This window comes from Daphnia magna, linkage group LG10 (assembly GCF_020631705.1).
Source record: "Daphnia magna isolate NIES linkage group LG10, ASM2063170v1.1, whole genome shotgun sequence".
NCBI classification, from domain to species: domain Eukaryota; kingdom Metazoa; phylum Arthropoda; class Branchiopoda; order Diplostraca; family Daphniidae; genus Daphnia; species Daphnia magna.
The window spans coordinates 7,765,510-7,793,288 of record NC_059191.1 but is presented as its reverse complement, the minus strand read 5'-3'; the positions used below and the strand labels follow the sequence as shown (position 1 = coordinate 7,793,288).

Below are 27,779 nucleotides of genomic sequence, written 5' to 3'. Positions count from 1 at the left end.
GAATCCTTCGTATACGCCACATAGATATACAACGCCCTATTGTCAACGTCAATTTCGAGTTCTTCTCATCAAACGGTTATCCAACACTGTTGTATGCGCCAGCGTCATCCTTGTCGTGCCGTCTCCGAGTTTTCGGGACAGTCAGACGCTTTGAGTTCGAGGAGCGAACTTGGATCGACGAGAAAGAAACAAATGCTAACGACTCTGTGTGCTACTTTAGCAATCGAGTTGTGGACATCTTGTTCATAAAATGCCTTTCAACAATGAGAAATTATGGCAAACATCAAGACATTTCGAAATTACATTCTTCATTCTCCCCTTTTTGTTTTTCTTGCTCCCTTTCTCCGAGTATCTCCGTTTGCAGTGAGCTGTTCTTTACGAGCCTTGTAGACACAAAAAAGAAAACATTGACAAATGTTGAAGCAGTGAAAACGCCTTGTGTTACGATTTGGTTAAAGACCTTGTCTACTCCCCTCCCCATCGTTAACAACGTACTTGGGAGTTGCTTGTCTTTTTCCGATCCATCGTCTCATCCCATGTGTCCTTTCTTCCGCTTCTCTTTCAATTTATGGCAAGCCAAACTCACGGGCAGAAATACTTGATGATCATCGTCTTCCTGATCTGTGTCGACGAAAAGGGCATTGGCGTGCATCTATACTGAAAGTAAAATCTGTTAGTCCTACTCCAAGAAATCCGCAGTTAGACCCATCATCGTTGCCTAACGATGACGGACCATTCTGACGTGCGTGTCCAGCTCAAAGATGAACTGAAAATCAGAGAGATAGGGTGCAAAGTGTATTTCCAGTCAACACAAATCTAAGCTACCAAGAAAATTTGCCGTAAAATGCGTATACACATACAATAAAACCCTTGACAATAACAAGGAAAAAGGATAAATTCGTGAAATTGTATATGGGCCACTTAAATGAAAACATTAAAAAAGAGATAAATGGGTTTGGCTTTTTTTTTTTCCTTTTTCTTTCTTTGCTTTTCACTGAGAATTTGTTGAAGTGTACTGTTCAAAATGGGAAACGACAAATCATTCAAAATATTAACAATGAAATGGACAGGATGGGGAGAAGAAATTTAACGAACTATATTAATAATAAATCAATTAGGAGGAAACTCATCAAATCTAGGACTTTTATGCTAAACGAGTAAACAGTGAAACTGCCTTGTCTTTTTCTCCGTTGAGTTGCAAGTATTTGATGTCAACTATCACGCCGTTCTACTTCATGTCTGGTTTTTGGGTTAATGTTACAACAATGCAGTTATTGAGCGCCATTTTTACATTCTATTTTAGCCAAACGAAGGTAGTATAATTATGTATAGGTATTATAGCACCAGAGACATCTTTGCTAAGCTCCTTTTTCTCTCTCAGTTCCACTGAAGACTAAACAACCATCGTTGGAAATTCAAATTAGAAAAGATAATCTTACGGTACAACCATATAACAACAGTCACACACAATTAGAATCATTTGGACCAAAGATATAATTCGTTTTTTTTTTTTTTGTTTTTTTTAGTCTTTTTTTCCGATATTTTTTAACAATCCACAAACAATACGAGAGAGCACCGACATAACTTTTGTTTACAAATAAACTAATGTTATTATGGGATTTTTCTTGATTTACGAAACGCGCATTAAAGCAATTCATGGCCGTTTGGTGGATAACAGGGGGCTTTGCTTTATCTTTAAAGTACGACCAAAAGAGGTGGGAGCTTATGGACAGACTGTCTAATTTCAACCGGCCAACATTTTTGCAATCATTTCAGATGTCATACCATCCGATTAACGAGCTATTATTTTAAGATTCGAATTTCCCCGCCATCGCAGTAGGGACCTGTTGCACATCCATTCCGGGATCTCTGCTAAACGTACACATAACCTACTGTCCATCGCCATTGTTTTGTTTGTCCCCAAAAACAATGCCTTCCATTAATTTGGAGCATCCGTCTAAATAAAACGCCGTAAACGCACCGCACGACAACCGCAATGGAGCAACCGCATTTCGAATAACCAAATCACCTGCAAGTTGGTGACGTCACGAAATTATCTTTTGGGATGCTATTTCTTTGACAGAGAAAAGTGAAAACACTTTAACACGAAAGAGTTGTTTAACTATTAAATGATATCCTCTCACTGCCCAGAGCAGACGAACCGGTCGGATTGAAAAGAGATGCAGCATGATAGCTGATGTAATCGCCATGATGACCCGTTTCATCGTGTTCTCCTCCAGAGAAGTTCATATCTAAACTGTCATCAGCAGCGTCTAGTTCATCGTCAGAATCAGAGATGGACGAGTTGGTTGTATTTTTATCGTCGTCTTCTCCATTTTTAGACGAGCGATCTTTAGACGAAGGGCCAGCACCATTTCCCAATCCCATGGCGGAGGGATTGACACCGTCGCGACACCACATTTGACGCATGTCTTGACGACGCTGTTTCATCAACGTCTTGTACTCGGAGATCCTCAGCTTCTTACCGTCCACGATGCACGTGCGTTTCGGTCGTGGACGGTAACGATAATCGGGATGTTTCTCCATGTGCACCTTGGACAAACGCGATTGTTCTTCGTAGAACGGCTGTTTGTCGGCGTTGGTCATAGCTTTCCAACGGGCACCTGTAATTCCATTTTTGAAGGTTAGTTTTAGTTTTAAGAGTCTGGAACAAACATGTTTTTTGTTTTGTTTTTTTACCGAGTATTTTGGAAATGTTGGAATTGTGCATATCCGGACAGGCTTTCAAAATTTTCCGCCTTTCGTCTTTGGCCCATACCATGAAGGCGTTCATCGGCCGCTTAATGTGTGGCTTTCCTTCCGGATCGCGACGACTCTGACGGATTATTTTGGCTCCATACATTTTTGCTGCTCAAATATTAAAAGCAATTTTTAGTTGAATGTTTCTCTATTTAAGTGCCATAACAACATTGCGAGTTGGGTTCGTTTGTGGGTTCATATTATGGTCTAAAATGCGAACTTACTGTTGCGATTGGACGAACTTCCATCGCGCTGTTGTTTTCCCGTAGTTTCTGAAGATTGCGATCCTTCGCCGGAGGACGCCATAGCTCCCGCGTTGGCCATGTTGGGTAGGGCGGCACCATTCAGGGTAGGTAAAAAGAACGGCATTGTCGGAAACGGACCATTTAACTCCGCGCCGTTGCTGCAGTTCATGGCTCCAGGATGTTTGTCTGATCCTAGGATACGATCGTTAGTTCCCATACCTCCAACTGTTGGCGCATTGAATCCCATTTTACTACCTAAAAAGGCAAATTTTAATGTATTAGACTGACAAGTTGAATATCCTACGTTAATAAATATTTAATTAAAAATGAGGTAGAAGGTAAACAAAAGAAAAATTTTTGCATTAGCAATCCTTTACCTGTGAAATTCATGGCACTTAAGTGAGGTGGCATCGATGGGTAAGGGAGAAAATGGCTAGGAAAGAGTAGTCCCGATCCGTGCATCATGTGATTCTGTCCTGGGAAAGGGCGTGACGATGTCAATGAAACTGTAGAGGTCAATGGCGTAGGGGTCGAAGACGGGGTACTAGGTGGAGTAGGACTGCCTCCTTGTCCTATAGGAAAGATGACTCATGTTTAAATGAATATCAAATAACTGCGTTTAACTACACACCTTTTGTCTTGCTCAGATTAAGAGGTCCATCACCTTCTCGATTTGCACGTTGTTTTTTTGTGGCTGACGGAATATTTGAGGATGACAGAGCAGGTCCTTCGTGATGTCCGGTTCCTGTTTTGCTAATCGGCTGCTCAGGTGTTGCGCTCCGTCTTACTGGTGACGGCAAAAACTTTTGTGCCATTGGAGACAATCCCCAACTTGAAGCCTGAAATTTTCCAAAATCAATCGTCAGAAACAAACTGTGCGCATTGCAAAAATTGTTTAAATATTCACCATGGACGTGACGGGAGCTGACGGAGAGCCTTTGGAGGTAACGGTGGATGAACAGGGTAAACCAGAGGGCGAACCGAGAAAATTCTGCGTTAATGGAGACATTGCCGAATGCATCCCGGTGAACGAATGGCCAGAGCCAGATTGTGAATTTCCCATTGAATTTGATTGAAATCCCTGCATGCCAGCATGATGTCCTTGTAGACTACGCAGAGATTCCAAGTAGGGGAGTAGCATCAGAGGAGGCACTCCAGCAGCTGCAAGGCTCAGGGCTTTATTGCCATACTGCGAAAGTACCTGGGCCTTGAATGAATTAAATGTTTCATTATTTGTTCACTAAATGTGTCTTCAAACAAGTTCGACATTCAAAAACTTGTTCAACAATAAGTTTGAGGATTTGCTACGAAAGTTATGTTTACCTGGATTTCTTGGAGCCGTTGCTGTTGTAGAAACATTTGCTGACTTTGCTGTAAGCGTTGCAGTTCAATGTGTTGTTGGAGCTCTTGAAACTGTTGCATTTCGGCATTGTTCTTCGATGCGGCCGCTTCTGCAATTTCAATGGCAGTTGGCCCGTTATTGTGGTGTGACGATTGCTGCTGTTGCTGCTGTTGGTTATTATGGCCAGCCTATCGTAACAAAAAGAATGATGAAATCAAGTCAGATGAACAATTGGCACGTAAAACTAAATACATTTCGTCAAAACAGCCGCAAAGGCGTAAAATCTATAGCGAAGAACGAAACGAGAGAGAACTAAAATTAGGGGACGAGCGATAAAATGAGACGTCATCTCACATGACAGGTTAAAGAATAAATGAGGGAAAGTGGTCCCCCCCCCCCTTTTATTCATGAGCCAGATAGATGCATTGGTTTTTCTCAGTCAATGCTTACCCTATCCCCCGATATTTAAATTTCATTTTGCAAACCCTTCCCCTAGTTTTAGAAACCGAAGGTCTAGCACATGTTTAAACAATTCGCCTAAGGATAGGGAAAAAAAAAAAACCCAAGGCCACTGATTTGCATAAAATGGTAGGTCACCGATCGTTGTTGACAATAGGATCTCTGCTGTTTTGTCAAAGACTTCGTGCACGTTCAACGTAACTAATTGTAAACGCACTGCCCTTCCCCCGCTCCTCCCGATGCTCTTAACTCTTTCCCCCTTCTCGAAGCTAATGACCTATGAACAACAACGAAATTGGGAAGAGAAGGTATAATTTGAACGAAGACAGACAGCAACGGGGCAAAAAAAAAAGAGCAACAACAGGGGGGCTGTCAGAGAACGCACGCCCAAATAAAAGACCAAAATAGGATGCACAAACAAAATTAAGATACAAGTGGATTCTATTAATAAAGATTCTTAGCGCGCACGTTGCTGCACGCGCATTTATGAAAACGCCAGCGAATCAAACTGCAGCCGATTCTTTTTCTGTTTCCTTTTTTCTTTTGCCATTTTTAAAGATTGTCTTTTTCAAATGAATGTTTTTGGTTAAAACGCTTCGATGGCGTTGAACTTTGAAAACTTTGACTTAAAGCAACACGTTTAAACAATACCCATGGCGATGAATCAAAATGTTCGACCATCAGTCGACATGGAAAAAAGGACAAAACAACGAAGAATACGAGGCACTTGATGTCCCCTCCGGAACACAAGAGGGTGAAAAGAAAACCCCCACCAAAGCAAACAGAAGCGGGGGTGGCTTTTCCCACGACTTTAGGAACTGATATAACACATGTGTTTCGAATCATCAGCCCAATGCACAAACTAGCCAAGTCCATTCTTTTGTCGAGAGCCATCGACTCGGAAAGCGATGCAAAGGAAAGGGGAAGATCTCACACAAGTCAAGAGATGTTCGGAAAACAAAAGCTATTTCAAATGTTATGGTTAAGAACAATCGTACAGCAAAAAAGGCTGCCCTTCAGAGAGGCGGGAGATTTGAATATTTTTAAATGTAGGATACGAAACAGAACCACTGCCAAGAGGTGAATTGCAAAGAAAAGAAAAGAAAACTGGACAGGCCTGACCGGAATGTGTAGTCACATCTTTTGTTCGATACGATGATCGATTAGAGCATTTCAGAATAAGGCAGGAGTGGGGGGGACAACATGAGCCACACGCAGTGCACTTCAATTATAGAGGTCACTCGATCATGATGACATGCCGTAGCGTTAACGGACGATCGAAAGTGCGCAACAGTTTTCGTATTCTTTCGACGTTCTTCTCGTCTTAATGGAACTTAAGTGCCTCGGTCAAGGAAGAGATCGTTACGTACATCAGCGTGAGTGTGTGTGTGTGTCTAAAGGGCTGGCGATAACAACCACGACGGATGGCAGACTGTGGAAGATGGAATAGTTTACATCCGCATATTGATCAAGAATCTTTAGTTCTTGTGTCTAACGTTTGTTTCCTATTTATTCGATGTGTTATAGAACTTAGAAGTTTGAGCCATAAAAATTCATACTTTTCCTCTGTCAAGTGCAACTCCCGGAATAATTGCAGCACAAGGAATTGAACTAAGAAAAACAAAACACGTTTTGCTTAGTCTACTGATTTTAGTGTTCTCGGAATTGTTTGTCGTCAAAGAACAAGTCTGTGCGTGGCAGTTTTCGACGACAAGTTTGGCAATGAAAAATATCAAACCCGACTCTGCATCTTTGACGTGTTTTGTCTGATGAACATATAAAGCGGCATTTGTTGAAACACTCGTATAGGTCACAACAAGTTGATGAGCGGATAAAGTTTTATGATGGCTAGTGGACAGAGGTCTTCTTTTGTTTCCCATTTTGTGTGCGTGTTTGTTTGGACTAGTGGGAAACGCATCTCGCTATCTTGTTTGTTGTGCCTTTACAGACACACACATTTTATAACGACGGCCTCGCGAGAAAAGAAACTTTACGCTGGTCAGAAAGAAAACAAAACAAAATCCCAGAGAGATGAGAATTAAAAACGAAAAGAATGAGATTATCGGATCGTGTAAACGAACCGCGACCGAGACTTGGAAAGCGCAAACAGAATGACGTTGGAACTGGGGAGGGAAAAATAAAATAAAAAAAAAAACTGAAATCCGAGATGGTTGGACACAGCCAGACATGACGATATCGAAAACAGGGGGGAAAAAGATTTGAAAAGAAAGAAAAGAACGAGAGATTATCTGTTGAACTGCGCTGAACTGCGGTGGCCGGACCCGAACAGATCAGCTGACAGTGGGTTTCATCATTTCCATTCTGGTGGCCTTTTTGTAACCCCTGGCTTCTCGTGCCTTCCGATTTTTCTGTTGTAGTTAGTGTGTGGCAAACTCGCACCAATTTGTTTACACTATGCAGTCGTTGGAGCGAAAAGAGAAAAAAAGAAACAAGGAGCCGGGCCGAAGAGGAGATACAACCAAACATCTAAACACAGGATGAAAGACTCATGGCCTTGTCAAGTTATGCATATTCAAAGTTATACCCAAAGGCAACACAATCACGCCAGCATTACTGCCTCGGATTTGTGCATCTTCTACGACCCTGTTTGAGGCGTGGTCAATGGACGGCTACGCATTTGTGGGAGGTCATAATAGTTGAAACGTTCAATGGCTTCCAAAATTTCCAGATGATATCGCATCATTGTTTTGTGAACTCTTTCTGTTTGCTTGTTTTCTACGTCTTCGATCGCATGCTCGTTCATTTTGATAACGAACCATAGCGTTGCGATTCACTTTGACTCGTCGTGAAACATCATAAACACTGACGTGTTATTGCTCTCCATTCATAGTCTCCTTTCGCAAATTCCCATTCGACCATTGCTCCCGAACTGTCCGCAATTTTTCGAGTTCACTTTGCTGATTACTCAAAGTTAATCTAGATCCATTCGACAACATAGACTATATAGTGCATCATTCACATGAATATGCATCGAAATGTTTCTTCGATAATTCCACAGTGACACATTTGGAAAATAAACAAAAACAAAGCGGCAGTCATTCATGTGCATTGGCAAGCCGTGACGAATGAACATATACATTCTGTGTTTATATATACTGATACAACTTTGGCAGCAATAAACGATCCTTCATCAGCATTTTTCCTTCAATAGCCCACTGTCTAAATATAGAATCTCGCTATGTCGTATACGATAACCCCCCTATTTTTTTTTTTTTTGAACCAGAATAACTGCATTTTTTTCCTTTTCCTTCTGCCCATATGCATTATAAATAGACACATCAGCATTTGCGAAGCGCGTTGAATCTCTTTTCCTATTCACGCCAACGTTTTCATCAGTAAGCTGTCGTTCGGTCTCTGTCCGTAATTATTAACATTATTTCGAGAAAAAAAAATCCGGCGTGTTTTTCTATATCATTGGCGTCCAGCATTTTGAAAGTCGCCATTAGGAGATCGCGTATCAAATGGGCGCGTCTTTTAAATGGAATATGGGCTACTAATAATGATTTATTTTTAGCCATTTTTGCCGGCCAATGAGCGGATGTTGTTCTTAAAAAGAAACGAAAGGCTATGGAGATGATCGTTGTCTCATAGCAGAGAGAACAGCTGAGAAGTAGCGATGACAGAGTTTATATTTGTTAAAAAAACGGCGTGTGTATAGAATGGGGCGGCCACCTTAGGATAAAAAAGCCAGTGATATTCAAAGTATATAGCGCCAGCGTGATGACGGATAGGTTTCGCATCGTTTGGTGCTGAGCAAGAGAGGCAATTATATGCGCAGACGCCACACTCGGTATGTTTACCGTAAACATAAAAGGAGAAATCATAAAAAGGGAGACAGGCATAGAGCCGACAGTGCAGATGAGACCCATGCAAAACAATCATAAACCTAAATCATCAAAATAACAGAAAAAGAGAGAGACGGAGCAAAAAGAAATTTGATGCTTTTTGTTTTGCTTTTTTTTTTTCAAAACGTTTTTTCTTTATTTAAACGTCTACCAGGTCGTTGGAGACACACGAAGTGGAAACAAAAGCCGAACTTCGTATATGTGCTGCCGTTCTCTATATTGGATGTGTTCTGAATGTATACTGCGTCGAGGACACACACACACACACAAAAATAAAATGTCCGTTTCCGGTGTTAAGTGTCCCTGTGCGGTTGGTGACGGATGCTATGAGGAATATGTGTGGTATTATATACTGTGAGACATGAGAGCGCCGTCACTCAACGAGAAATAACAAGGCAATTTGACAAGAGAAGATACAACAAATGCGCCGTTGAAAATCAAGAGAATGTCCTTCCCTTCGCCCCTTTTTTCCCCCCTTTTTAATTGGATGAATCGTATGAAATTTATTAGAAATGAACGCCCCCCCCCCACCGGAGTAAATATCAAGAGCTGAATTGATCGACGCCCAGCACTGGAAAAATGCAGCAGACGGCCTAATTCGAACTATATACGCTATTGTGATGCGCATCCGTTTTCTTCGTATGGACTTATAATTTTTGTTCAGGCATCAGAAAACAAAAGGCCGTTCTGTTTTCCATCTGGACATTGGACAGCACAAAGACGTGGCTTTCAAAGTCAACGAGTTACAAAATTTTTTCTTTTAGGGGGTGGGGGGGAGAGAGGGTTCGTGTCTGTGTATATAAGTTGTACAGTGTTGAAAGAAATATGGCCAGGTTATTAGGGAATTTGTTAGCGCCGCAAGTTTTCGGCAACTGGGAACCAATGGGGTTTGAATCGTCGGGAAAAACGGGCTGTCGGAGATAGAGGGAGAACAATTCGAACAACTTCCGGTCGCGTCTGTTCTTCGCATGTACTGGAACCGTTGGCAGTCGTCAAACTTCCCGTCGAGGAAAATCATTATGGCGAAAGGGGGAAACGATCGATCGGCGCTATCCGATGAACGACGAACGTTGAAAACAAATGGCAAAGGCGTATAGGCAAACTTTGGACCCAAGATGATGTCCATCTTTTGTTCATAGAATAACAAAACCCGATATACTTTTCGGCTGAATCAATTTTAATGAACCGGTTTGATAACACTCTCTTTTCCGAGAACTGATGATTGCAAAAGCAGATTTCAATCTCCTACGCACGATCGTGTGTGTAGGTCTAAGTGACAAGAGTATACGACTGCACTATATGACATGATATGTCTGGGAAAATTCACCCCGTTATTTTGTTTTTGTCTTTCTTTTTAAAAATTTTTTCCCAGAACTCGACCGAGAGCAATCAGCAGTTGGTGGGGTATCGTGTTACCTCACTATGCTGTTTGCCTGTAAGCCGCATGAAGAACTGTTGCTGGAAATGAGAGTATATAGAAACAACGAGCATGAAGCAATGATCTTTCATCGACAGAGAAACAAGAAGAAAAGGCAAGACAAATGTGCGAACAAAAACAGTCCCTAACAGGAGGGAAATGAATCGATGCAAATACATAAAACGGATGCGTTGGATTAACTTCCAGCTTTCGATGAAATCGCTGGATTCGAATGAATGTATACAGCATTGGCTAGCACGCGCAAGTTTCTTTGTTTCTTTTTTTTTGTTTTGTTTCAAATTCGTTATCAATTTGGCGTGTGTTTCGTGTCACTCCAGCCGGCCGTCTATTCCCTTTTTTTTATGTCCCAGATTTCAAATTTCACGGAACGTGTCGTATACGTTGGGTCGCCTTGGCTGCAAGCCTGTCTTTTCTTCTTCTTTGACATGGCGCTGTCACGCGCACACGCGATTCACGCTTAGATTTGAAAAGAAAATCTTTTGTTTGCCATCAGCATCGTTCAACCGTTGCACGTACTTCTACCGTGAAAAGTCAAACTGAAAAATCTGCTGGCCCAACAATTGTTTTGGCTCCGAATTGTGCCCTGAAACAGTACAGACTATATCTGTTTCTTGAACAGAAACGAGAGAAAAGATGTCACATGGCTTGTCATCCGAGCTCCGTTGTCCGGAACAAGGGACCCACTCATACAGAAATGGCAACACAAGAGGAGGGCAACCCGAAAAAAGAAAAGAGTGTGACGAAAAAATATGGAGATTTCATTTTATTTTTTTTTTTATTTTTAGCTGACGTGCGCACAACCTCCCACAGCACAACATTTTCCATATTCCTTAGCGATAAAGAAACGAAGAAGATGCCCTCGTGTGACTAGTGGGCGACTTGTAGGGCGATGTATAGGTCCTGACGCACGAAATGTTGTCCTTTTTTAGCGCAATTTTTACCAGCCAACGACCCGTCTTCCGTGCAATTTGAAATAACCTATTGTTTTTTACTTTATTTCGAAATTTCAAGCTTGGCTTGAAGACCCCAAGTCAAGCCGATAGAGCGCGTAATTTGCGGTGAAGTATATAGAGATCGACCTTACGGCCGTACGTATTTGTTTTAGACATTGTGACGTGATTGGAAGCAACGAGTCGAATAGATATAGACGCGCATATCAACTGGAAACGTTATGTATATTTAGAAGGGGCTGATGTCCCATCGGGAGTATTTGTTTGATGACACAAACCTCTGTTATATAATAGCTGTATCTATAATGCTATACAACTGTACTGTACGTCTGGATGTACGCCGAAGAGGGAGACGTAACGAATGAACGTCAAAGGACGTTTCACACACAAAGGCAACGCAAGTGTGTACATGGCAATGCGCATGTAAACAAGAGAAAATATATGGACCGGACAAGGTTCTTAGATGTTTTTGTTTTGTTTTTTTTTCTACGACAAATGTATATACATGGTTAGAAACACACACTCTCCCTTGTTTTGTCTTGTGGGGAATACGATGGTGCTGGGGTTGATTGGGAATTGTAAAAAAGAAGAAAAAAAAAGGCTGACTGAGAAAGTGGGAATTTGTTGAGGTTCAGTGGTGAGCTGCAATGATGACGTCCGACACATTATTTGTGCCACATGGCTGGACAGGACAGAGCCAGTGCAAAAGGCCAGACAGCCAACAAATATAGTTTTTCGAAAGTCTGTAAAAACTATAGCTCCCCTCTCTCTTATTTTCTTTTTTCTTTCTCTGCGACTGACGTAGCCGAAAAACTTTACAGAACAAACAAGTCGACCACAAAAGCCCGAACAGCCGTTGCCGAGTTTTTCGAGACATTTTTAACACTCTCCTTTCTGTTTCTGATGTTGTTTCATTTGCTTTCCGATGACCATCGACTGGCCTGCTGCTGTGTCTTCTGTTTCTGTTGCGCTTTCTTTGCTTCGTGTCTAACCTTTTTTTTTTAAGACACAGCAGCCAAAACCTTAACTGACTGTGCCAGTCTAAACTTGTGTAAACAATTTCATTCCGGGGCTATTTATCGACGCCAATAAACACGTTCTCATAGCCAAACTGTGCGGCGTTGGCCAATTAGGAATGAAGTCGGCACTTTTGCCCCCCCTTCCCCAAAAAAAAAATGATCAAAGAAAATAATGGCAACACCCACGAATGTCATCTACTAGACGATATAGAATCACTATATGACGTTTGTTGATGGGAAGCGGGGGGAGAGAGAACGCACTTGCAAATGGATACACAAGTGATGCATTTTGAGGGAAATAACGAGTTGAAGGCAACTAGACCGGAAACTATAGACATTTTTCTTCGGGTCAAAGATCACGCAAGATTTTTTTTTGTTTACCCCTTTCCGTTCCATCATTTGACGCTTCTCCTTTTGGGACTAGACACCGTCTCCTGTTGGCTTGTTGTTCTCTTTATAGAAAATATTCATCAGACGGTGAGCATCTGTGTGTGTAACAGCGGCGAAATGAGCCACCAAAAGGAATAGCTTCATTTTTCTTTAGCTGTAATGAAAGAGCTAATCGAATGCTTCGATGTTTGGGCTTCGATTTAAACTATACGATTGTTTCAATGAACTCTTCTCTATAAACATTTGCGGTTGATATATATATAGAGGAGAAGAAGGCAAACAAATCTGGCTATTAGCAGACATTATACCTGCTCGAGTTCTAATTGTTTGTCAGTTATGTATCAACAGCTTGTTGGTGCAGCATTTTGAAATGAAACAGGAGCGCAATGCCATCGTATTGCTTTCGGTCTTATCGTTTCTCACTCAAAACCTCAGCGTTTGCTTCACAAGCTTCGGTTGGACAAGACATCACGTTACACGCTTGTTATGTTCCTTTGTATCTTTGCTATTTTGAGACTGCGAAAAAGACATTAGCCTCGTTGTGCTTTCTATTTAACAATGAAGGATTTCAGTTATAGTATAGAAGCTTCACTTGTTAGACGTCCAAGATATTTTTGGTGCCATTTCTTTTGCCGTGTCGCGAGAACGAAGAAAAGGATCATCATCATCACACACACACACAAAAAAGATCGAGTTCATAGTATCCATATTTTTGGTTGTGTTTATATATATCTACACACACACACACACATAAGCAGGTTTTTGTGTCTAGTCGAGAGAAAGTCGGGACAGAAAAGAGGGTCATAACGAGCGGCTCGAGTATAAGGGCCCGCTCATATCGTTGTCTTTTTTTTTTTCCTCCCTTTTTTGTTTTGAAATATGAATTGTGACAGACAACAGGATGTGCAGCAGCTCTGCGGAGGGTGGACCCGGAGGAAGAATGCTTTAATGAACAGCTTGGGCGGGTGTCACGGGCCAGATCCCGTTGTTGTTTTGCCTTGTTGTGTGATGCGAGAAGAGTCACGTCAGTAAATATGAGGCGACTCCATATCTTTCTCTGTCTACCTCTTTCCGATGATGGCAAACATACCCGACACACAGCAAACAGCCAGCCCATCAGTCATAAGTTCGCGCCTCTGAGCCCAGCAGCACGTGTAATATGTGCCACACGGATGAAATGCTGTGCGCGCAACTCCAATATCAACTGTTGCATTTTATTTAATTTTTTTAAAATCATTTTCTGGAAATATTCTTTACAAAAGGTTCTTTGCTGTTGATTCAGTTTAATGGCCTTACAGTTATCGACAGGGACGTGTGTTTCGTTGTTTTCTCCTTCGTTATTTCCAGATCATTTTTCACTGGCTTTAAAGGGGTTTACGGTTTTGACACTCTATGTCATCCCCCCTCCTTTTTTTAAACCAGGGTGCACAGCCATTTAGATCTAAAGTCAATAGACCCCTCGTTAAACTATTGACTGTTTCTTCCTCTCGCACCGTCTTTCCTTTGGAAGACGCTGTATGGATGACTTCCGTTCCTACACCCACACAGTTTATCTAATACGGGATGTATATATACAAAGAGTGCACGGTGTAGGACGAGCGTTGTATACCGCAACGTGAATAGAGAAGCGAAAAATGTAAGAGGCATAGGATATCTCTGCTCTTTTTTCTTATTTTTTATGGTAATGAATTGTTGGTGTCTAATGTGGCGAGAGCTTCTGGTGGTGGTGGCTTTGCCATATGCGGTGGTGTTCAATCAATTGGACGGGCACGACAGTTTTTTTTTTTTTAAACCGGCTGTTGTTGTACGGCCAGGATATAAAGTGGCTATATGAGGAAGGAAAACTAGAGAGACAAGGAAGAGGGGAAAAACGATGCCGAAAAAAAAAATTAAAAAAAAGTTGGAAACCGGAACCGAAGGATTGAAAAGGCTGTCAAAAACGATTTGTGGAGGCCAAACGTTTGTTAAGAGACATTTTTGTTTCCACCCCAACTGATTTTTATTTGAGAAGGCTATATACCAAAAGAGCTTGCCTTGCGCTTCTCGTACAGTCAATTGCGCAAAAGCTTAAAGGAAATGGAAACGTTCGCCAGTTCCAAACTTCCGTCGATATCTCCGTTCCGCCCTTCGTTTGTTCAATATGATTCTCATGGGCTCATATATATATAAGAACTCTCTACTGTTCTATCAATGTTTCCACATGTCGAACGCTTCGTTTTGTTCGATGCATTTTTCGATTGCTTGTCCTCTTTGTCAAACAAACGAAAAGCAGAACAAAAACGAACTTTGGGGCGACCACCACAGCGACCCCAATGATGGCCAACAGTGGTAGAATGCCAGCTGTTATGTGACGTAAATACACAAGAAAAACGAGTTCTGTTCGCCCTGTCATGTTTTCCCTTTTCTCGCTGTGCTCTTCTGTTCTCGAAAAAAATATCGCATAAACAAAACGCATAGCATGTGGCAAAAGTTCGGATTCTGTTTTGGCCTATACGATTTGTCTGACGAGGCTGTGGGACTATCGTCGTGTATCAATTGGAAATGTTTTATATTTATTCAAGTTAGAATGTCTTTACTTTGGATCGAAGTTTCATTCTTTCGAATGAAAGCTTGAATACTCGCAAGTGGGACATTGCCAATTGGCTCTGAATATTTCGAAATGGGATACTGTACACTCGAGGACTTTGTGAAGAAGACGCTGTGTATATTCCAACACCTCAAGGGCATCAATTAGTTCATTAGCTTAATGACAGTGTATCGTTAGATGTTAATGTTCACCACGGCGAGAAACGCGATGTACGAGTGTAAAAAAAAAAAGGAAGAAATCCAACTGTAAAGTTTGTCGAAGTTCAAGTTTTTCCTCTATTAATGGCCACCCCCGTTTCTAGGATCAAACCAACTTTCGATTGCGGTTTGTGTGCGTTACTAAATGGCTCGTCTGCGTCTACGAAAAAGAAGTGAAACGCGTACGATCTCAATAGGTAAAAGTTTGCACAATTAAGAAGAAGAGAAGAAAAACAACAAAAAACAGGGGATCTTTCTGTGTAATGGCCAACGAGGCGGATGTGTGTCCTTTATTGCATCGAACTTTGGTGGCTGTTTGAAACAAGAGAGGACTAGAAACACGTCAGAATGATGCACCACTAGAAGTCGAGATGTCTTGTGTAAACCAATGTATAAGTAGCTTGTATATGTAGAGTTAATAAGAGGGTTGTGTTCACAGACGCAAAGCGAGGGGGAGGGATGAAGTGAATTGAGCGTGTAGAATCGGTTGGAGCTAATTACATCGACCGCTTTGAACTAATTAGGTGCAGACCGCATGTATAGAGCAAAACTTCCACTACGTTGGAGAACCAAGTGCCAATTTCTATTCGTCTTTCTTTTGATTTTTTTCTATGCAAATGCAGAGACGCCGTTGGCTGGCAATACATACGAGAGGGGAGAGTTTAAAAATAATTATGATTAAAAAAACAAAAACAGGGTAGAAGTTCAAATAGGGAAATCAAACGTAATTTACACTATGGATGTTTATCCATTCAATCAATATTGTTTACTTTATACTGTAAATAGTCTTAATTTCATTTAATTTTCTTGTTATTTCTCTCACTTCATTCGAATATAGGAATTGGGTTCATTCGCATCATATTCTACGCGTAGCTCATCGGCTTTTTTTTAAAAGAAAATGCAGTGAGATAACTGCAAACCAACGAAAGGCCATTGTTAAGTGCGGGAAGATGAGAGAACAAACCGAAATAATCGGATAATCAGTAACAAAAGAAAAATAGCCGACATAGAAATAGAACAGCCGTTTTGCACACGACAATTGAAAGCCAAATAACGGAAGGGGGTCCCGCGCAAAAAATAAAAGAGTTTTGTGGTTTACCGTGCATGTATACGTATATACAATAGATTCTATATATTCATCTATACATCCCTATAGAATATCAACTATATATAGACACAGCTCATTAGACTAGCGGCGAAGTCATCCTCTCGAAAAGGACAAAAGCCTCGGCCGTGTGTTCATCATCATCAAATGCCATGGCCGCTTGCACAGTATAGCCGCCTCTTCATCTTTGTCTCCTTATTTCGTGTATTGTTTCATTCGTCGACTTTGATATATTCTATTTGGCCTTCAAAGGGACCATTCTTGTTTTGTTTGTTTTTTAAATACGAGTTTTAACTCTGCTTTATCTACATCTTGTGCTGTTGCCAAATGGGTTTGTTTCACATCCGACAAAGAGCCGTAAAAAAAACAGTATATGCATCATACGTTTCGCTTGATGTACGAATCAATTGAAATTCGTGTGTTGGTGGGCAATTTTTTGGTTTGTTTCATTGATTAATCGCTGTAATCAAAGCTTAAATATTGTGCGTATATGAAATTTTGATTGACGTACTTTGTCGGTGTAATCGCTGCTGCTGCTTCCGCTGCGTTGGGCGATCATCTGTTCGCGTAATTTCTGCAATTCAGCAATCGTTTCAGACAGGCGACGTTCCTTTTCGGTCAAAGATTCGCCGGCTAAAGCGTCCAATAGCGAGCCGGAATCTTGCGCATGACTACCAGCTCCACTACTGCTGCCGCTCTCGGTAGACGAGCGATTCATTCCGCCTGATCCGGATTGATTCGAATGCCCTGACCTAGAAAAATAAAATGATGTAACAAGATAGAAATCAGACCCCATTGAATGTGAGTCTACCTAACTCGCATCTATTATCCTTTTATACATCGCAATTATGAATATGCGAACGCATCGTTTCGTATGAGCGTTTAAGCTCACAAGTTGTCATTGAAAACCACGTATATGCTAATCATCGATGCCTTTACAACTATACAGGGCACTGCTTACCCAGTTTATGGCCTGCTGGATTTCGTATACATCCTATAGTTCTATAAAGTTCATAGCCAATGGCCATGACGTTCAAGTACAGTGTGCGAATGGTTCTGAGGCGCTTTCGTTCGGGCCAAAATGCCTGCGCACTACATTCAACCGCTCTGTTTTAATCTATGCAGTAATAATAGACGAAGGGGAGGGAAATGGAATTCTCGAATTGCAACGGATTGGGCAACAAGCACATCCATTTGCGAGGGCATTTGAAAGATGGGACGTATACAGTACCTGTCTTTATTGAAAGGGTCCATTTCATCGACCGGCGAATGGCTAATGTGCATCTTGGAAGAGAGTTTCTTCAGAACGTCGTCCATCGATCGTTTCCCAGGTTGTTGTTGATGATTTTGTTGCGAACGCTGTTGCTGGCCGTTGCCGGAGGATCGTTCGCCGAAGAAGAAATTCAGTTCTCCTAGTGGATTCATTTTCTCCAGCTCCAGGCTGTCGTAACTGCTGCCGTTGTGACTGGAAGTATCGGACAGTTGGCTGTGATGCAGATTGTCGTTCATCTTGGCGATCGAACCTAATTGAAATCAACCTGCGATGCGGATAAACAAATACATAAACGGTTCAATTTGACAGCACAAAAAATGCAATTGCACCTTCCATTTTGAAGATGGAAACGGTATAAGAGCAACAGAGAGGCTGCGTGTTCCAAACGGGTTTCATGTACTCGTGGTTTAGTAAACCGATGGTTAGAAGGCAAACAAACGTCGTGCGAATTGCGGAGACACGCTTGCCAAAACAACAGCTGAACCTATCAAAGCTTTTCGTAGACTACCCCCGCAGCCAATAAAAAGAGATGGCCGCCACTTTGGACGCGTATATACCGATATAGAGACGCACGAAATAACATTGGCGAGAGAGAGAGTCGGGGGGGCAAGTCGAATTGTATATACACACAGCGCAGTACAGCGATAACAAGCAAACAATCGTGTCATTGGGTACACACGTTCCACAGGACGAGACTCTTCTCCCCGGGCCCAATTGTCTACAATCATATCTTTGGACTCGGAAGTTGACGCCACAAACAATCGCGGCTTGAAAAACAGCGTCTAAGCAAAGCCAGGGGATGCGTATAAGATACTTCAAAAAAACGGAGGGCGGCAGTCATAAGAAATTGGTCTTCAGAGAGAAATCAGCTGTCTCGAACGCCATGTGCCTTGTGCGAAAGAATAAATGATCTTTTCGGGTCTTCTTCGTCAGGTTTTTTACTTCTTCTTCTTCTGGCAAAGCAGCTTTTTTCTTTTGGAAAGCAAGCGACTGCTGATGGAACTATGCCTATTTGTCATGCGGCCGCACGTTAGCAGTATACACACAACAGCTGGTATAATGCTAGCGCTCAATTAATCAAGACAGCCTTTTTCTTCTGAGATGTAGTTTCACATCTTTCTTCTTTCGTGTATACCCATTCTTTGTGTATAGCACCAATGTCTTGTAGACCTACCGTTTTCCAGTAAGTCAAAGCAAATGAACAGAACATTTCAGGACACGTTTGCAAGTGGACAGAGTTTGAATCGAAATATCCTGTTTCTGAATATGTTGAATTCGATTGGCTGTTGTCTTGTGAAGGAAAGAGAGAAAAATATGACGACAAAAGTGTATACTGTATATACGAAGTACGAAGGGAAATAATAGGGGGATCTTTTGCTGGGATGTTGGTGCTGCGCGTGACAGAGGGCATTTCTGTTTTTGGCGTCTTTGTGTTTTTCTTTCCTGACTTGTCTAATATTTCTCCTCTTGTTATTTGCCTTGTCTCTCCTCTTCCTTCCTCAACTGCCGCGTTTTCCCTTCAAAAATAACGAGCCTAACTGACAAATACTCTTTGCTTTCGGGGAGCGTGTGTGTTGTCTAGCGAGTCAATCAGTCATTCAATCTATTTTTAGCTTGCCCTTTTTAAATTATTATATTGCTTATTGCTCCGGTGCATGTTTGCGCCATATCTGCTGATGAACTTGGAACAAGACAAAAACAAATTTTCAAAACCGACTGGTCCTCTTCACCATTAGAATTGTATAGTTTGAATCGGTTGGCAGAGTTCATCTTACATATCTAAGTGTAATACACACTTTGTGTTTAAAGTTTACAACGAAAGTTGTCTGTATATATGCGCATAAAGTTTGATCAGAGGACGAAAAAGGCATCATTTAAACTCGGCTATACCATGAAAGACACTTTTGCAAATTTGAATAGAATGTATATAGGCAAGAACAAGCAAGTTTGTGAGACGTTCCGCGGACGAAGGCAACAAAATAAAACGGGTAGCTCCATCTACTTTTATCCTATTCAATTGGGTAAATGTGCGAGTCTTTTCACTCCCACTTGTTAAAACGTCTCTTTGGATTCCATATGCCTCAATTCGTTGATGCTTTTCAACGGACATTAAAGAAGAAACGTTCAGCCAAAGAAAGTAAATACTTAAGGCCGGGCTTTGCAAGTTAGATTGTGAACGTCGTATATAGATAGAGGACGGACATTTCATGAGGGATGTTGTCTCCCTTCCCCTCCTCCTTTTTTTGTTGTAATGTTTCTACCTCTTTTTTCTTATAGACATCAGCCACTGCTTCTTTATTATGTGCCTCTCTCCCCGCGGGATTCCGTTGATTACTACATGCGGCTGGTGGCGAACGAAGTTGATGAAGAAGCGAGAAAGAATCGAGTAATAGCAAAACGTACGTAGCAAATCGCAGTAGAAAGAGAAGAAGGGGCATAGGATTTATATAAGACGTAGCAAAACAAAAGCCATCAAAATAAAAAAAAAAAAAGAAAAAAAGAAAATGGCGTTGGCCCTTTTCATCGAGTGACGGCAAACTCGTTAGCTGCTTGTCAAGCCGCAGCGCCAAGAGAAAAGAGAGAAGCTGAGACTTGTTTTCTGAGGATGACGTGAACAAGACCGCATCTCGAGAGCTTTAGACCGGGCTACGCAGTAAATAGACGTCGACTCTTTTCAAGAAAAGAGGCTGCAGTCAGCACACACAGCACAGCCTCGCCCTAACCCTAAAGAAAAGACTATACGTGGTGTTTGCTTCCTCACCACAGCCGGAATTCTCTTCCCGTTGCTCAGCGGGGCTTCCGTTGCGGCTGCAAACAGGAAAGGAAAGAAGAAGAAGAAGACAAAAAAAAAATGGGTTCTATCGTTCCGTATATGTGCTGGGACTATATACATCAGCAGCCACAGTTGCCTTTCTTCATGGTCATCATCATCAATGGTTCTATCCTTGTTCGTACATCGGGTGGTGCGTGCTGGCTTTTCGCTTTTCATTAGCGATAGACTGGAATGAACTATCAGTGCATAGCCGATTTTGATATATACACGTGCGAAAACAAATATTTCAAAAGACAAACAAACTGACGATAGGTCTACATAATGTATATGTAGGCGCTGTAACCGGAAGAAGGCTGTATATTCATCCGACGATGAGAGGGCGTTTTCAACGGGTTCTGTTAATCGAAATGCGTATCACATAATGCGTAATTGAGCCTTTGTTTGAAGACGATGGTGGGTGGAAGATTAAGCTGAAGATGTATACGATTTAAAGTAAGTGCGTGTGTTTATACTGTTTGGGGTGTACTGTTCTATAGTCGTTGGCCTATATTTACAGTGACACACTGTGTAGACGCGGCCAAACGTTTTGGGGGAAAAGAACGCCGAACAAACAAAAGTATATATGCGAGACAGTTAGAGACGAGTCTGCACTTGTCATTAAAACCGCAGAATGACAGTTGCAGCCAATTCAAGGCGAATGGTCGCTATTGTGCCAATTGCTTGTCCTATACCATTTCATGTTGAACTGTATAGAAGAAGAAAAAAAAACCCAAACAAAATAACAGATCCACAAGAGAAAAGAAAAACAGAACTGAGAAACAAAAATTTTGGGGATCGTCAGAATAAAACTAAAAAAAAAAGACTTTCAAATCCTCAGTTTAAAAAGATAAAGAAAGACTATCAATGAATAAAGAAAAAGAAACATTGGGTTGATGGCGTGATGCTCTCGTCCAGTGGCACGCCCGATTGGCCGATTATGTAATACTGACCGCTGCCCGTCTAATAGTTGCAGTGGCCGCAGAAGCGAGAAGTCCAAAGCCGAAAACAATAAATTTAAACCAACCCTCTTTATACTCTTATCTTTCCTTTTTTTCCCCACCCTATATATAAGACGATGTGAACGATGCAGTCTATATCCTTCACACGCATGAATTCTTTTCCTCTCCTTTCGACGTATTTTCATTAATCGCAGCCAACGTTCGGCCTTTTTTTTTTATTCATTATTGGCTCTGCTTCCTGTTTGATTTCATACAAGTAAAACCTACTCGTGCGCATAGAGCCACAATATGAGTTATATAAGCTAGGCGTTTATTCCCTCAGAAAAAAATAAAAAGCGGCAATGAAGAGAAATAAAAACATTCCGCTTTATCGGACGTGTCATTGTCTGACTCAGCAAGCGCCACATTGCTGCAATTGCCAATATTTTGTGTGTGTACAGCCCAAAATCCAGCTATGATATATTAGCGAAGGATGTGCTGCTGCTGTGCTTGGGTGTTGGATTTCATTTCTGCTTGCATCTCTTGTTTGCTTGTTGTCCTGTGTTGTCAGTCTTTGCACATCAATAGACAGAAGAAAACGAGACGCCTTATCTTCTGGAATAAACTGAAGAAATAATAATAATAAAAAAAAAAGGGAGATGCATCGCACCAAAGCCGATTTATTGAACGAGAAAGAATGTTATCAGCAATCTGCTGGTTTCGATAAAATTTCTTTTCTTTCTATATACGCCGTCTATATACTATATATACTGGGACACTTAATATAGACCAATTGCAAGCGAAGCGGTTAGCGAATTTGTAAAGAAAAAATACATTTTTTTTTGTTTTGTTTTCAATAGAATTATTGGTTAATCCAGAAAACTTCTTCTGACCGCCGCTGATAGGACAAAAAAAAAAAAGATAAACCGATTTGAACATAGAACGTCCAGCTGCTCTATTTTACTGGACGTTTCGTATTATATAGCGATGTTATATTGCTATTATTTGTAATTTACGTTGATGCGCACCTGTGTTGTTTTCAGTGCAATGCAAAAGTTTCCTACTTTTGATGGCATTGTGTTATTTCTACCCTGATCTGTATCGAATACTGGACAATTGCCTTGGCCATCAGATCAGTTCCCAGGGCGAAGGGGACAACGTCTAGGACCCGAAAACAAAGAGAAAAACGAACAAGAAAACTTCAAATCCATCGTATATACATACAAAACAAACAAAAGCAAAACCAGGAAAGCTATTCCTATCTATACACCGGGTCGAGTCGTCTATAGACGTTCCCCGTGTGTACGCCATTGAAATATGACGCCAACTTTCTTTTGACGTCGCTGAGATCCAAACAGCCGACGCCCACCCTTATGTACCAATCATCTTGTTCTTTACTGATTTCAATTTGATTTTTTTTTTCAGACCAGTCTAGACGCGGTTTTATATTTTCTCCTGATCACGTGACATTGTCTTCTTTTAGAAGAGGCTCTATCAATGAGGCAGATGCAAATTAAAGAATAGGCGGAAAAGGAAAACCAAAAATTTGCTGTGATGGAAATGAAACAAGCGAATGATCGTTGTTGGAATTTTGAAACGGTTGCATACACACACACAAAATAACGCCAGCCCTTTTATGATTACGTCTTTAACTATGGGTTTTCAGGGACGCATTTTATTTATTTTATTTCGCCTGCCTTGTATAAGATAGATAAGCGCCGCTGTGATGATTTTCAGAAATTCTATTGGTGGGGACGAAAGAGAATGGCCAACCCATCCGAAGAAAAGAAATAAAAAGACTTATCTTCTTTCTTTTGATTCTTGGAAAGGACGCAAAAGCAACAAACAAAATAGAAATAAAAAATTTGAAAATCGTTGTGAAATGTTAGACACACACACGAAATAAGCCCGGGGAATTGAGCGGAGCAGTCAAACAAGCACTCGAAATCCTGGCCAGTGATGAAAGCCATGGCTATTTGTTCGTTCCTTCTTCTTTTTTCCCCGTTTCTTTCTCTTCGTCTTTATTACACGCGCTCCTCAATTCGTATAGAATACAAGGATATGTGTGGTGCAGCCGGGGCCAAAGAAGAAGGGCATGCGCTGCCAACAAATCAAGACCGACAAGGTCTTGACCTATGGCTCTTTTGGTTTCATCCACAAACTACACACACACACACAATCGTGCCCCATCTCCATAGTCGTTGCTTACCAAGTTTTCCAACCCTCTTTTTTCTTTCTGTTTCTATCGAAATGTTTTTTTTTTTATTTATACCGCCTGTCCTTTTATATACGAAACTCGCACATTATTCCAGTGCCATGTATATATTCGTTCTATTCGCTATATATCAAATAAAGATCGAATGGGTTGACTGCCGCTCGCATTATCATGTGGATTTTCTGTTTAGATATATACGAAGAGATCCGTAACGAAATTAGAAATTGATTAGCGCAGGGTTAAAATTAAAAAAATAAATAAATAAAGAATGATTCAATTCAAGGGTTGAAGGTGTCGGCTGGCACGAACGTGTTCAGTATCACGTTGACGGCTTCACCCCCCGCCCCCCTCCAATAATTGATTGTTCTCGCATTTGGAAATGAAAACTACGAAGATAGAAGACGAAATGCTTTGTCGTATAAAATAGTGGGAGAAAAACAAGAGATATGATAGATTTTAAAATATTTCAAGAATCACGCGTGACTATAGATTTCAGTTGGCCTTTAAACATTTGTAACGATCAACCAAGAGCGGTCAGCGACGACTCAAACTCCCCTTTTTTTATGTCACTGACAGCCACTTCTATTCCACACTCTCGGGGGGTGGGGGGAGCAAAAAGAAAGAAAGGAACTCCGACATAATAAAGTGATACAAACCGAACGCGGACTATATATCCGAACCTTTTATTTCTTTTCTATGTGTGCGTGTGTGTTTTTGGCTTTGACTTGGTGCAGCTTTTGTGTAGACTGGACGTTTATATTGGAGCTGTCATCAGCAAGTAGCTTGTTCTCTTTCTCTCGTTCTCTGTTTATCCTTTCTCGCCAACGTCACGACTCCTAGTTCTATAGTTATACTATAGTGTTTTCTATTTTTTTTTTTTCTTTCCCGGAGCGAAGGGCCTAATGATGGCCTCTGCTAGAGTCCGTCCAGCAAGTCATCGCAAATGCCAATTTTCTTTTCAAGTGTCTCAAATGGTTTGCCACAATATTGTTTCCGATGACAGAACCAACGACTCCCCCCTCTCATTTTCTTGTCACTTGCACGGGACACAATGATGTCCCAGTTGGTCGAAGGTAAATGGCCTATATTTTAGAGAGACCCTCCCTCAAAATAGCCAAACTTTTTACGCTTTGTCTTTTTTTAATTTTGGATGTGGAAATGTGAAGATCAATACCAACTCACATACATTTGCACATCGGCGTCAGTCTATAGCTGTCACCATGCAAAAATCAAAGGGAAATTATTCAAAACGTGCGGTATAAACGAAGCCTTTCATCGCAGCAAGCCGTTACTAATCTACAATCTACGCCAGTCCAAAAAATCAACAATGGAGATTAAAAAATTCAGAAATTATATGTATATGACTTTATAGATATTAGAAGGTGGTTCAAATATCGACATGGGAAATATTTAGCTATAGCGTCAGTTTGTATAATATCGCACACACAAGTCACAAGTGAAAAAAAAATATATAAAATGAAAACCCCCTTTAAAAAATAGGGCTATTGTGGCTTTCTTTAGATACGGTGCCGGAGTTAGACACAAAGTAACACGGAGAGGGGTTAGAATTATTATTTCTTTTTTTTTTTCGAAAAGAAGTGCTGCGCGTCGTCATCGGTGGGCTGCACAGTACACAATAGTCCGTGTTAAATCTCTGATATTATAGAGAAGGGTATTGTAACTCAAAAAAAAAAAGAAGAAGAGGTTTCAAGCTTCTTCGGTTTAACGGATGCTTTTTTTATTATATGTGTGTGTGTGCTATACCCCTCCACTTCTGGCATATACTGTTGGGCGTCATAAATGTCAACGTGTTCGTGACTCTTCAATGATTGATCCATTATTAGGTTGCAAGAGGGTGATGTCGGGGGGGAATTGAAAATTGGGGGGTCCGATTATGTTCGCTTCTTGGATATTACAATAGTGTGTGTATGTTTTTTTCCCCCTTCTTTTTTTTATAATATTTTAAAAATTCAGGTTACCAGAGAGGAGCGCTGTTTAATTTCAGTTTGAAATGTCAAACCAAATTGCAGAAGAATCTATTTTTTAAAAAAAGAAACGAGGATAAAATACCCTTTTTTGCTTGATTCCTTTTCATCGCAATGCAATTCGAATGGCTTTTGATTCAAATATTATAGTTGATGTATTCTTCGTTTGAGGGGGTCTCGATTGTTAACTGTTTCCTATTTATTTTCCTGGTTGTATAGTTCTCGACTTTTTAACGTTTTCTCGATTATCGATGGCAACAAGAAAAGATAAAGAGAGGGTTGACGTTGTACTCGAGTTTCCAGCAGAAATCATTGCAACCCCGCAAGAAGTCTACCCCCTTTTCGTAGAAAAAAAAAAGGGGGGAAAGAAAGAAAGACAAATAAAAGTCTCGAATGTCAACTGAAATATTAAGGCGGTTTCAGTGGCTAGGCCAATAACAGCCACACAAATGTATGGGCCCTCGCATTCGAAAATAACGTGATACGTTCGCTCTTTTTTGAAAAAAGAAAAGCGTGAGAACAAAGTCTGACAAGAAACTTGTCAACGCACTCGGATTCCTATAAGTCTTGAACAGTTACACACACACAGGGTGTGTAATACAGTATCGTTTTCGCTCTGTCGATGTGTCCATGCAAAATAAAACAGGGAAGTAAATCACTTACGCAGGTTAAGTTGGCCGGATTCACCTCAGACGGATGTCACTGGCTTTGGAAAAAAACAAAACAAACAAAATTCTTCTGGTTTTTTTTTTTAAATTGTCACCGACGCAGTTTCAAAGAACCCACCGAATCTGCACCGGATATTGAAAAAAACACGCACAGCACACAGTCGGTCGTGTATTGTTTATCTTTCCAACGGCTGTGCGTGCTGTGTATTGTTTTGGCAACAGGTGCAACTGCTATAGAGATATTTGTTTTTGAAATGGAGGTGTTGCCATATCAGTTGACACTATATGGAAGTCCAGGCAAAGTGTTCACGACAATTTCTGGCGAGGCTTTACAGTTCACTGAAAACACAGCCGCTTCACAAGTCCCGCGTTTCGTGTGGGAAGCTCAGAAACAAACGAATAAAAGAAGAAGAGGCGATGCCGCGAAACAACTGGTCCCTCTATACACTCACGACGTTCAATTCACACATACGACTGCGTGTATAAGAAATGAAACTATGCAACGGGACTTTGAATAACCGGTTGATAAAAGCAGATAGAAGAAAACGATAGAAAAAGAATCAAAAACAAAAAACAAAAAAAAAGGTGTGAGAGTCAAATCAAAAGAGAAATGGCCGTAGAACCGACCTGCACAGTCGGAGGGCTGGATCCCAACTGAAATGCAGATCCGGGCGGGACAACGAAAACCCAACGCAGACCCACCTCCCCTTCCTCCTTACTTCTCCCGAGACGGGGAGGGAGGGGGGAAACAAGTCTTCTATTAAGCTCCTCCTCTTTCTTCTCTCTGTTTTCTTATTTCTTTTCCCCTTCCTCCAGTTGGGTGTAGTGACGTCTGCAGTGGATGGTATTGTATCGACTCTGTATATTTCTTAGAACACGTATATAAGGCTGGAAAATTAGTGATTGGATGTTATATGTTATCGTGATGGACGATTGTGTCGGGGACATTTTTAAAATATTTTTTTAAAATTAAGGTTCTTATATACAATAGGTAGGATTCTGCATATCTTCGGTAATTGAGCGGAAGATGATTGTGGAGAGAAATATCAGGAGAACGATAGGAACACAGGGATTTGAATATTTCAAAAATAAAAATGGCTGAAAGATGATGCAGTTGAAATGGGATTTTTCTTGGTAACGGGATGAATAATGTACAGTCGGCTTGTTTATATATAAAAAAAAGAATAACACACATGCCACCGAAAGTTAAGACTTTCCAACTTGAAAATTACGGTCAACATCTGTCGGATGTTTCTCTACTCCTTTTGTTCTTTGCTATAGAGCCTATTGTCAACGTATTTTTTCAATCCTTCCTTTTTATACGTGTTTTAAAAAAAGGGGGGGAAGAAAGGAAAGTTCGTCAAGAACGAAAAATGTTTGTGTTTTCTTATTAGATTTTATTGATTGTGCGTCACACGAACGCCAAGTCACGATGGCATTCCCACTTTAGAGCGCGCAGTTGGGCAGGTGTTGCGCGCCATCTCGCCAGACATTTCCGTTTCTTTTTTTCTAATACACGGTCGCCAACCT

At 41.1% G+C, this 27,779-nt stretch overlaps 1 protein-coding gene across 2 annotated transcripts; it reads right to left on the bottom strand.

Annotated features, from left to right (window-relative positions):
- Nucleotides 1–782: 782 nt before the first annotated feature.
- On the bottom strand, nucleotides 783–26,897 carry LOC116932144 (transcription factor Sox-5). 2 transcript variants are annotated; one of them, XM_045180149.1, is made up of 10 exons: nucleotides 26,245–26,897; nucleotides 17,590–17,896; nucleotides 16,870–17,110; nucleotides 4,329–4,535; nucleotides 3,913–4,212; nucleotides 3,637–3,844; nucleotides 3,383–3,577; nucleotides 2,985–3,260; nucleotides 2,701–2,868; nucleotides 783–2,624 (listed from the first exon to the last, which is right to left on the bottom strand). In XM_045180149.1, exons 2-10 carry the CDS (start codon nucleotides 17,865–17,867, stop codon nucleotides 2,119–2,121), a joined length of 2,379 nt encoding a protein of 792 aa, XP_045036084.1. In that variant the 5' UTR covers nucleotides 17,868–17,896; nucleotides 26,245–26,897; the 3' UTR covers nucleotides 783–2,118. The 2 variants fall into 2 exon arrangements, with proteins under 2 accessions (XP_045036084.1, XP_045036085.1); XM_045180150.1 differs by having other exon boundaries at nucleotides 2,985–3,197.
- Nucleotides 26,898–27,779: the final 882 nt, after the last annotated feature.